Here is a 12058-nt window from a genome sequence, read left to right on the forward strand (position 1 = left end):
AGCAGCACCCCTTCATCAGCTCCTGCCTCTAGGTTCCTCCCTGCTTGAGTTCCTGTAACTTTGATGAATAGTGATGCGGAAGTATAAGTTGAATTAACCCTTTCCTTCCCTGGCTGCTTTCGGTCACAGCGTTCCGTAACAGAAATACTAAGATGGTGTACTTTGAAATCGAAGACCTTGTGCTGTTTCCAGTTTGCTCTCTCTGTGGCGTGGCTCGTGGTTGCGGATGTGAGCTCTCAGCTTCCTGCTCCGGCTGCCATGTTTCCCTGTAGCAAGGGACCTTCACGCCCCCCCTGGAACCTTCAGCCCAAACAAGCTCACCTGTGGTCTCTTGGGCTTGGGGTTCTAGTGTAGCAACAGAAAAAGTTACCAAGACAGGGCCGGGGAGCGAGCGTTGGAAGGGTGCACCGGACGAGGGAATCTGCTCGGCTCCATCACGTGCTCTTCCGTCCCTCCAGGTTGCTGGTGGCGAACATGAGGCAGCACCTGCACCTCCAGCCCACCCCGGTCCTATGCAGTACTCGTGTTAAGGACACGGAGATTCGGAGGTGCTCAGCAGCGAGCCCAGGTCCATTAAAAGAAAGAAAAGGCCAGGCGATGGTGGCTCACGCCTTTAATCCTAGCACTTGGGAGGCAGAGGCAGGCGGATTTCTGAGTTCGAGGCCAGCCTGGTCTACAAAGTGAGTTCCAGGACAGCCAGGGCTACACAGAGAAACCCTGTCTCGAAAAAAACCAAAATAAATAAATAAATAAATAAATAAATAAAAAGAAAAAAGAAAAAAGAAAAAAAGAAAAGAAAAGAAAGAAAGAAAAGTCTTGGTAGATGGCTTCTCACCTGTCTCTGACCAAACTCTGCCTTTTTCGGGTCACACCAGGCTCTGTCAGTGACTTGACACCAGTACCATTTGGGTGAGACCATCCTCTGTCGTGTGTGTGTGTGTGTGTACATTGCCTTGGCCTCAAACCACTAGATGTCAGAGGTACCTCCCATCCTTCCACTTGCTTAAACATTTCCTGGGTGCACCCCAGGGTGGGGAGCTCTGCGATAAAGGTCACCGCCAACACTGAAAACAGAAGCCCACTGTTTGCTCACAGGGAGAGTCTATTCATTTTATTCATTTTGTTGAGATAGGGTCTCATGTAGCTCAGGCTAGCCTTAACTGGTGGTCCTCCTGAAGTTTGGGGTTACAGGTATATATACCACCACACACTGGGTTATGTGGTACTAGGGATGGAATGGGACACCCTAACCACTGAGCCACAACTTCAGCCCCTCAGTAAATTGGAAAAACTACACACAGCTGTTTCCAAACTGTCCTTGGCACAGCACCTACCTTCCCAGTCTCTCCCGTGGGAACTAGAGGTTTGCAGTTTTATGGTCTTTGTCCCTGTTTTGTTTTGTTTTTTAATGCCCCACCCTGAGTTAGTCCACTACTCTCATTTATCATCAGGAAAAGGTCTTCGACTACACCTTCCTCTTCTGCACATTCTCCTCTGTGGGCTGTGGGGGAGGGGTGTGGGGAGTTCCAGCAGAGGAAAGATTTTTCAGAAAGCCAGGCAGTGAGCTACACAGGATCCAAGGTCCTTCCTTGCCTGGCAGTTGTCATGGGAACCTGTTAGGTATCCTTGCTGCTAAGAACCAGAAGGCGTCTGCATGGCCAACTCTGAGCCCACTACCCTCAGAGCACCTTGTCTCCTGGTCACTTTGGCCGTGTGTTGTGCATGCTGTGTGGGGAGAAGCTAGGAGCCTTGTCTCTACCCATTAAAAAGCCAGCAACACCTCCAGCTGCGGAAAAACCCAGCAACGCCTCCAGATGTTACTAAACACCCCCATTTGGGAAGTTGGGGCCCCATTGTGTGACTCTGGAAAGCACGGCTTTGAGGGGCTGTTTCACAATCTAAACCTAGAGGTCTGGGCAAACCCAGGAAGCCCAGCCGGGGGCTCTTCCGCGTCTCCTTCCTCATCTCTCGTTCTCCTTGGTAGACGATTGCCCTCAGCACCCTCCCGAGTATCTTGTCAGATCCACACCTCTCTTATTCATCCTGACGACCGATGATGTCACATCTGTCCCACACCTACCATCCAGTGTGCGATTGCATAAGTAAGTTCTCAAACCAGATGTCTTAGTCATTGCTCTATTGCTGTGAAGAGATGCCATGACTGTCTCAGTTAGGGTTCCACTGCTGTGAGTAGAAACCATGACCATGGCAACTCTTACAAAGGACAGTATTTAACTGGGGTTGGCTGACAGGTTCAGAGGTTCAGTCCATTATCATCAAGGCAGGAGCATGGCAGCATCCAGACAGGCATGGTGCAGGAGGAGCTGAGAGTTCTACATCTTCATCTGAAGGCTGCTAGGGGAAACCTGGATTCCAGGCAGTTAGGATGAGGGTCTTAAAGGCCACACCCACAGTGAGACACCTCCTCCAACAAGGCCACACCCACTCCAACAAGGCCACACCCCCTAATGGTGCCGCCCCCTGGGCCAAGCATATTCACACTACCACAGGGGCTCAGGTGGGAGTGAGAGACATCTCTTTCCCTGGGGCACAGACCCCAGGCTGCCCAGTGCTAAGTCAGCCTGCCCTGGCTGCTGACTGTGGTGCCTCTTAGGAACTTTATTGGGACATGGCTGCTTCAGGGGATCCTGGCATCTATATGTGTTGGAAGCCATGAGAGTTTGGGAGATACAACTAAAGGCCTGGGTGGGGGCCATAGCTGTCAGTGCCACGCCCTTGGGACATTGTCACTGAGGCCCGTGCCTCAGTGGTCTAAACATCAATGTGCTGTTTCCTACATTACACTGGCAAGCTCACAGTTTCACCTGCACACACACACACACACACACACACACACACTTCCACCAGACTTTGGGACCTTGAGCGCAATCTTTTGGGAAACTGGCTTCAGGAGATCTTAGCTCAGCAGGGATGTTGAGTTCAGGAAGCGCGGTAGCCAAAGAAACTGAGTGCCCACCCCAGGCCTCAGCAAAGTCTCCTCCCTGAGCCTTTTCCTTTGGTACTCCTGAAGGTCACCAGTGACCGCTGTGCTCCGCCATTCTTCTGTCTGTTCATTCCCAAGTCTAGCAGGGAACACCACAAAGCCATTTGCACCAAGGAGCTGCCTCCCTTGAGGCTTGAGCATTGCAGTCAGCAACAGGGCTGCGGGGCGTGCTGGAATATAGCCACTATTGTGCTGAGCTGCAAGTCAGGGGTGGGTGGGCAGAAACACCCCATCCTTTCCTCCTCCTCCGAGTTCCGAGGTGCGCCCTCCTTTCCAGACCTCTCTCCTGAATGCTGACAGATTGCAGGCTGTAAATCTGACAGAGACAGTAAACTGCTGTAGACAAAGAACAGACTCGTCACCGAGGGCACCTCAACGCCAGTGAGGTCAGTGCTTTCTGGGATGAGATGGGACACATTTCCATGTCACTGTGACCAGCTCTTTGCCCCTCACCCCCATACCTCCTAAGTCCCCCTGAATCTTGCACAGGAGCCTAGAAGCAGGGCCCAATCCGTCTCTCCAGGAGGGAACGAATGTACCTGGACAGATTTTCTTTTTCTTGGAAATAGTCATCCACAATCTCATGTAGTCGGAGTACAAAAGAACGCCGGAGCAATGGTTTAAGGCTGTCTGTCTGTCTGTCTGTCTGTCTCCTCTCCTCTCCCGGCACACCCTCTGCCTCTTCTACCTTCCAAATGGGCTCTGGTGGTTTCTGGTTCTAACCCCAGCACTGTCACCAGCCTCTGGGTCCCAAAGTGAGGCAGTTAACATCTTTTGGGCCTCTCATGCCTCCGCCACGCCCTGGGTGGTCCCCGCCTCCACATCTGTCCTGGGCAGTTGAGAACAGAAGATGGAATTGAAGGTGTCTTCCTCCATCCCTGCCAAGCAGAACTCCCAGGAGACGGGAGGCTACAGGGCTCTACCCGCCGCCGATGCACTCACAGTGTTCTCAGTGGGGGAATCTCACTGGGACCCTTGTCACAGGTTCCCCCGGGGTGGGCACTGCTGAGGCCGGGAGCTCTGGGTCCTGCTGGCCTTTTTTTGTCTTCTCTACACATCCAGCGTGTGGCCTAATCCTCTGCACACTTACCCCAGTACCCACTGTTTGCCTCTCTCTGCCCTCACCCCTGTGCCTCGATTAAAAAAAAATGATTTATTTATTTTATGTCTATGAGTATATGAGTGTATAAGACACTGTTGCTGTCTTCAGACACACCAGAAGAGGGCATCGGATCCCATTACAGATGGTTGTGAGCCACCCTGTGGTTGCTGGGATTTGAACTCAGGACCTCTGGAAGAGCATTCAAGTGCTCTTACCCTCCGAGTCATCTTTCTAGTTTCTGTGCCTCAATTCTGAGTATTCCCAAATTATCAGACAGTGAGCTGATGCTGGGTTGTTGTCCCTCCCCCCATGAGGAGGGACCCCAGCAGTGTCACACTGAGTGAGAGGTGTCATCTCCTCCCGCAGTGCAGTGTCACAGTGAGTCAGGCATTGTCTGATAATCATTTCCTTTCTTTCCCTCTCTCCCACTTCCTCTCTCTTCTGCTATTACCATAATAGCAGAGCTAAGGACAGGACTGCACAGCTCTGGTTCTGCAGATTCTGTTGCTAAGGAAACCACTTCCCTGGTTACCAGGCTGAGTACATTTGTCTCACTAGGCCTGGATCCCACAGAGCCACCCCCTCCCTGAAGGATGAGGAGATGGGAGTGGGAGAGGGGGGAAGGGCAGAGTGGAGAGCGCGAAGATCAAGGGGTAGAGTGGGGGAGACACTTGTAGCATCAATGGGGAGACCGAGATGGGAGGACAGTGAGGAAGATAGAGAGGAGGGTGGTGAGGAGGACAGAGAGGAGGATGGAGATGAGGACAGAGAAGAGGATGGAGAGGACAGAGAAGGATGGTGAGGAGGATGGAGAGGAGGACAGTGAGGAGGATGCGAGGACAGTAAGGAGGATTGTGAGAAGGATAGAGAGGACAGTGAGGAGGACGGAGAGGATAGTGAGGAGGATGGAGAGGATAGTGAGGAGGATGAGAGGACAGTGAGGAGGATTGTGAGAAGGATAGAGAGGACAGTGAGGAGGATGGAGAGGATAGTAAGGAGGATGGAGAGGACAGAGAGGTGGATGGAGAGGAGGATGGAGAGAAGGACGGAGAGGAGGATGGAGAGGAGGACGGAGAGGAGGACGGAGAGGAGGACGGAAAGGAGGATGGAGAGGACAGGAGGATGGAGAGGACAGAGAAGGATGGAAAGGAGGATGAAGAGGAGGATGGAGAGGACAGAGAAGGATGGAAAGGAGGATGAAGAGGAGGATGGAGAGAAGGACAGAGAGGAGGATGGAGAAGAGGACGGAGAGGAGGATGGAGAGAAGGACAGGACGATGGAGAGAAGGACAGGAGAATGGAGAGGAGGATGAAGAGTACAGAGAGGAGGATGGAGAGAAGGATGAAGAGGAGGATGGAGAGAAGGACAGAGAAGGATGGAGAGGATGAAGAGGAGGATGGAGAGAAGGACAGAGAGGAGGATGGAGAAGAGGACGGAGAGGAGGATGGAGAGAAGGACAGAGGAGGATGGAGAGGAGGATGGAGAGGAGGATGGAGAGAAGGACAGAGGAGGATGGAGAGGAGGATGGAGAGGAGGATGGAGAGAAGGACAGAGAGAAGGACGGAGAGGAGGATGGAGAGAAGAACAGAGGAGGATAGAGAAGAGGACGGAGAGGATGGAGAGAAGGACAGGAGGATGGAGAGGAGGACAGAGGAAGATGGAGAGGAGGACAGAGAGGAGGATGGAGAGGACAGAGGAGGATGGAGAGAAGGACAGGAGGATGGAGAGGAGGATGAAGAGGAGGATGGAGAGAAGGACAGAGAGAAGGACGGAGAGGAGGATGGAGAGAACAGAGGAGGATGGAGAAGAGGATGGAGAGGAGGATGGAGAGAAGGACAGGAGGATGGAGAGGAGGACAGAGGAGGATGGAGAGGAGGACAGAGAGGAGGATGGAGAGGACAGAGGAGGATGGAGAGAAGGACAGGAGGATGGAGAGGAGGACAGAGAGGAGGATGGAGAGAAGGACAGAGAGGACAGAGAGGGGACTGTGTGGAGGACAGAGAAAGGCAGAGGGTGCAGTTTGGCAGGCAGAAAGGAAAGGGACAACAGGGCAGCTGGGGGAAGTCTGACCTCAAAGAGGGAAACCAGGGCTCAAAGACAGACAGGAGGCAAGATGAGGAAAAGAAAACAGAGAGATGCAGGCAAGGAAGAGGGGGGAGATGGTCCTGGGGGGGGGGAGCTGCCTGCACCCCTTGCCTCTCCCCTTCCTCCCACACTGGATTCATCCGTCTCCAGGGTGCCTGGGGAAACATGGAACTGATTCCGATAGATAATCAGCCTTATTCTCCTTGAGTCTGGGAGTCACTGCGGGAAGACAGCAGGATCCAGCCTGGATGACCCCCAACCCCCAGCCATTGTTCACACTGCTTTTCCCAGTGAGGGTCTTAGCCCTGAAATCAGTCTCCATGTAGGGGCCACCAGGGGACTCATGATCCCCTTCCCCAAACATTTTCTGTGAACTCTGTGGGGATGGAGAGTTCTTAAGTCCCTTTTCAGTCTCTGAAACAGGGCACAGGGCCTGTGGCGGACTGGTAACCCATGCTCAGGAAGTTATGTGTGAGTTTAAAAAAAAAGCTACTTTAGTTCCTTCCAAGTCTGAAATATAAAGATTTGATTCCAGATGGCCACAGGAGGAGCAGGCATTAGTTGTTGTGACAGGAGCTTCAGCCCAGCCTCACCCCTGGACATCAGGAAGGCGTGGGAGGCAGATCCCTTATGGTCCTGAGACAAGAATCCAGGCCAGCTTGATGTCACATGACTCCCTTCACTGGGAACAGGTGGGCGAAGGTAGCCTCGGGAACATAGATGTTACTCAGGTTCAAAGCAAGAGTCTAAGATTGGTTAGCCCAGGTTCAAGGGGCGCCTCGGACAGGTTAGGCTCGGTTTAACACCCAACATGGCTTCCATGAGCAGCATTCCCTCCCCCAGGGACTCTGACACTGGAGTCCTCCCTCCTTCTTGCTTCTTCTGCATTGGTGGCCCAGGACTCTGGGGGTGGGGGTAGGAGAAGCCCCTCCCTGCCTTTTCCCTACCCATTTCAACTGCCCCACTCCCTATAAGACATCAAAAGCTCCTCCTCCCTCTGACTGGGTAAGTCTTTGGTCACAGCCTTTCCCACAGAAAGTCCAGTCTGGTTGGTGGCAGAAGCCAGGTGGACGTTGATGGCAATGGGGAGCCTTGAGGTCCCGGGGCAGCTTTGTATCGGCTCCCCTGCCTCAGAGACAATGCACAGCAGCCACACAGGGTTTCTACCACTCACACAGAAGAGACATCGTCCATGGACACTCTGGTCCACATCTGTGCACAATAAACCCAGAGAACTGCACACCTCAGGCCTCTCCTGCCTCTCTCTCTCTCACACACACACAAGCAAACACCCCGTGTGTGAACATACAACAGGGCAGCCAATTAGCAACAAAACTCTGTTTTAATGATAGTGTTGACCTGAGGAATCTTCGAAAAGAAAGTTTGTGACCAGAGGTGGCCACTAGCAAAGAACTGACCCAGGTTCTGGACCCAGAGTCTCAGAGAGAGAGAGAGAGAGAGAGAGAGAGAGAGAGAGAGAGAGAGCTGACCTCCAAGCAGGAGAGGAGGGCCAGGCCCTCTACTACCCCATGAAAGAAAACTAGAAATTGGTCTGGGGTGGGGAAAACACCGTACAAAATACATTCAGAGCCCCCTTGGCTGAGCCCTGGGGTGGTCCAAACCCTCCGGATGAGGGCGCTGGGGAAGGAAAGCAGGTCCTTCTTTTTGTGTGGCCAATGTCCAAGGAGCAGAATGTCTTGGTCATATTCCTCTTAAAAAAATATATCTCTTTTCACGAACCTTCTCCAGGGTTCCTTGGCTAGGTGGGAGCGAGTGTTCTGTTGCCCCCCCCCCCAGGCTGCAGGGGCTGCTCCGGACAGAAGAGCGAGGGGCCGTGACTATGGCTTTTGCGGTTATGTCATGGGAATGGCGACGGGGCTGGAGGGGAAGCCAGAGGGACCCAAGGTGGGGAGTCTGGATCCCGGATGCATGCTTCCTAAAAACGTGATCAGCGACTCGGGTCAGAAATCCTTTGGTGTCTCAGCGTTGTCGAGAGGGCAGCGGCATCATGGGAATTATGAGAGAGTCATTCTTTGCCCCATTTCTGAGGAGTCCCCAGTCGGGGCTGGCCCTATTGGGCCACAAGCAAGGGAAGGGAGGCTGATGGCTTAGAGGGTAGGGGACAGTTTTGGGTGTGACTCCCTCTGAGTTGGAGCACTTTTGTTCCCTGACCTGGGTAGTAAAGGGCTCCCTGGTTAAGGGATCTGTCGGGCAGTGTAAGATAAGCCATTCCAGGCCCCGACCCTGCAAAGACAGATCCCCAGGGCTTTGTATGTGGCACGTGGCCAACCTGTCAGGTTGGTTTTTTGGTACCTAAGGGATTTTGGAAGAAGGACCAAGAACCCTAACATCACCCCCAGTCCCAAGACATGCTAGCATGAGCAGACAAGACAGGGTTGCTGTCCTGGAGATGGGACACACCCAGCTTGTGTCTCCGTGTGTGCTTTAGCCCGGGGGCGGCTCCCTCTGTAAAGCCAGAGCACCAGTCTCCATACCTCAGAAGTCAGTCACCCAAGGCCACAGAGTCGGGTCCCAGCCGGCTGTCACACAGAGCTGGCCTGAGAGAGATCAGAAAGCCGGTGCTTGCTCAGGGGAAGAAGAGGCCGGGGCCCACACAGTCAGAGCAGGGTCCATCAGCTGCCGCATCCAGAACCTTCCAGATTATCCTCCCCCTTCACCCACCAACGGCAGGGACACCCCAAATCAGGCAGCCTACTCTCCAGGGGAAGGTGTCTGGACATCTCCTGAGGCGTCGGAGGGGCCTTTCAGAAGGCAGGCAGGAGCCTGGCGCTGTCTTTGTGCCAGAGGGAAACCAGGCAGGAGGTGCTTGGGTCCCTCCTTGGCTGCCCATCAATCATCTTGGGCCATAGGCGTCAGGCACCCCGGTGAGGTTGCGGCTTCGCAGCGCCGTGTCCACCATCCTGATGTAGGCAGCAATGCTCCTGCGCATCTCGGCTGTGTAAGGGTCATACTCCAGCTTGCGCAGCCCCGAGCGCTTGAAGTTGCCGTCCTTCTGGCTCTCCACGCACAGCAGCCGATCCTCCCGGACCGCCACGCCCAGCAGGCTGACCATGCGGCCCAGCTGCGTAAACAAGTCCTGCTTCAGATCCTCGAAGTGCACCACCAGTACACTCTTGCCAAACTTGAGCCAGTCCAGCGTGTGCGTGGCCCACCACGGGGCATAGTTCCTCACGAACTCGGGCCACTCTATGGAGAGAGCAGAGCATCAGCACGCCACCAGATGGGCAGATGACAAACCTTCCAGATCCCTGAAACCCACATGTGCTTTCTTGGGGAGCACAGCCCCGTCTGGTGCCTGGTTCACTACAGGCACAGCCCTATACGCAGAGAGAACCACAGTGTGTAAACAGATACCACCAAACTGTGGAGGCACAGAGGTGTGGAATTAGACAGGAAGGGCAGGGGAGCAGAGAGCACTTGCTAGCCTAGTATGCCGGAAGCTCCAGGTTTTGAATGGGCAGAGACTGATGATCAGAGCTGTAGTTCTGTGGGGAGGTTGGAATGTTGCAGATCCAGGGGCTAATTACTTTACCTTGGGCTAGTTCTAGACCTCTGGAACATCTAGGTAGTGACAATTTTGTGGGTTTTTGTTTTTTGTTTGCTTTTCTTTTTTGGTTATTCGAGACAGGGTTTCTCTGTATAGCCCTGGCTGTCCTGGAACTCACTCTATAGACCAGGCTGGCCTCGAACTCGAGATCAGCCTGCCCCTGCCTCCCAAGGGATTAAAGGCGTGCACCACCACTGCCTGGAATCTTTTAAAAACACAGACGAGTAAGAATGTTTTTGCTCTGATCCCAGGTGCGGGCAGGGGCTGCTTCAGACTGCCCGCAGCAGCTGACTATGATTTGCCTCGTGCCCTTGCAGGCAAATCATTCTGCCAGCTGCAATTGTGTGACACTGGGGAATTTGGGGACTTTTCAGAGGGTAGATAAATGCTAGGGCCTTGAGGAGGGGAGGAGGTTGCTGGTTGTCATTGTTGGTTGTGGTATGTTAAGTAGTTGTGTATGAAAAAGGAGAAAGAAGAATAATTTAGATTCTAATGGCAAAGATCAAACTTGCCCTCAGAAACATGACACCCCTAATCAGCAGAACTAGTCTAACCATAATAATACCCCTTTTTCTTTCCTCTCTGCCCCTTTTCCCCTCTCCTATCTGGTGTCATGGGTTGAAAGGGTAGAAGGAAAAAAAAAAAGAAGAAGAACCCACAAGGTAGCAAAGAGCGGCCGCACAGCTCTTTCTTGCATGGAACTAACTCCCCCTGACTAATAGAAACCTTTTGGAACCTATTATCACACAAGACAGTTAGCTTCTACCAACCCTGAGGCTAACTAAGAACATCATCAGACAGCACCCTGGGCCTATAGAAAGGCTTCCTCTGTGTGTCTGTGCCCGGCTCTGCGCTATACCCACCAGTGTATTTTAAACTGCCTTTGCTTTCTTTGATTTGTCAAACTACAAACATTTCACGAAACTGCTTCCCGGTTGGAACACAGAATCTGGAGTAAACGCCATCTGTGTTTCTGGGCCACGGTCACTTGCTGTCTCCAGAATAAGCTCTCTGACATTCCTTTTAAGATAAGAGCTATGGTTTTTAGTCATTGGCTATGGTGACATACGAGGTTCCAAAAAACGGCCCACTTTTCACCAGAGGAATCGCTGGAACGGACGCCAGGCACCTGTCTGGATCCATGGAGCCCTGGCCATCTGGTTTTGTTCCCTCAGCTGGGTGGATGGTTGGTGAGTTCTGTTTGGGGCTCCCTCCCTCCCTCCCTCCCTCCGTTTTGCGGACAGTGTATTTGTCTGTTCTGAGCTGTGGCTAACAGCCCACACTCTGAGAGGCATCTCTTTTTTGTCTGCTTTCAAAGTATTCATTTAAGGTATCTGCTCTGAGTGCTTGTGTGAAGCCCCATTCGTCTAACCTATGGTTGGGCTGCTTGCATTCTGAGCTCTAAAGACGCTTTAGATTCCACGTTCAGTTTGTTCTCAGTATATTTCATTTGCTTTTGGAACTCTGAGGGGATTTATTTCTGTTTGTGTTTTGTCTTGCTTTACCTTGTTTTTGAAAAGTTTTGATTTGTTAACTTTTGGCCTTTGTGTCCTAAATCCTCAAATGTTTAATTCTGGGTTGTTGTTGTTTTCCTGCTACTTCTCCCGTGACCTTTAGCTTAGGAGGTTTATGATCATCTGATGATAAAGCCCCTGGAGACAAAAGCCACCTGTTCCCTCTCACCCCACCTCGCCTCAACCTGAAGTGTGACCTCGAAGTGTGCTGGAGTCAGGGGGAACACCTCACTATCTACAGTGGGGGAAACTAAACAAACACCCTCCATTCTTTGTTAGGGATTTTGTTTGTTTGTTTTTTGAGACAGGGCTTCCCTGTATAGCCCTGGCTCTTCTGAAACTTACTCTGTTGACCCGGCTGGCCTCAAACTCAGAGAGCAGCCTGCCTCTGTGTCTGGACTGCTGGGATATTGGCTCTCTGGGAAAGATACATCGGAGGCTCTGTTCACCCCTTGTCTTGAGCGCCTTCATATTTGTGTAAACAGGTAGGATAACAGACCCAGTGGGGGAAGACCCAAAGCGGGTGCATACAACTGACCCAAAACACACGCTCCCTAGTTAGTGTAAGCAGGTGACTTTACTGGAGAAAATGGGCGGGGGTGGGGGACCCAGAAAGGAGGAAGCGCCCGCAGCCCAATGGCCATCTGCGGCTCTAGTGAGTGATAATTGCTGATTAACTTGCAAGGGTTCTGGAAAATAAAACAAAATAGACTAAAGATGACCGAAGCACTTTCCTCCTCCAGGTTTAGGTTTTACCCTTAATGAAGTCCTAGGCAACGAACATC

The 12058-nt window shown here is 52.5% G+C and overlaps 1 protein-coding gene across 1 annotated transcript in view; it reads right to left on the reverse strand.

Annotated features, from left to right (window-relative positions):
- Window positions 1-7617: 7617 nt before the first annotated feature.
- Wscd2 (WSC domain containing 2) overlaps window positions 7618-12058 on the reverse strand; it is a 37451-nt gene continuing 33010 nt past the window's right edge. Inside the window, exon 8 of the mRNA XM_052168108.1 lies at window positions 7618-9398. Coding sequence (XP_052024068.1) covers window positions 9046-9398 — 353 coding nt within the window. The 3' untranslated portion in view covers window positions 7618-9045. The remainder of the gene's footprint in view (window positions 9399-12058) is intronic.

Source organism: Apodemus sylvaticus, chromosome 22, assembly GCF_947179515.1.
Source record: "Apodemus sylvaticus chromosome 22, mApoSyl1.1, whole genome shotgun sequence".
Lineage (NCBI taxonomy): Eukaryota > Metazoa > Chordata > Mammalia > Rodentia > Muridae > Apodemus > Apodemus sylvaticus.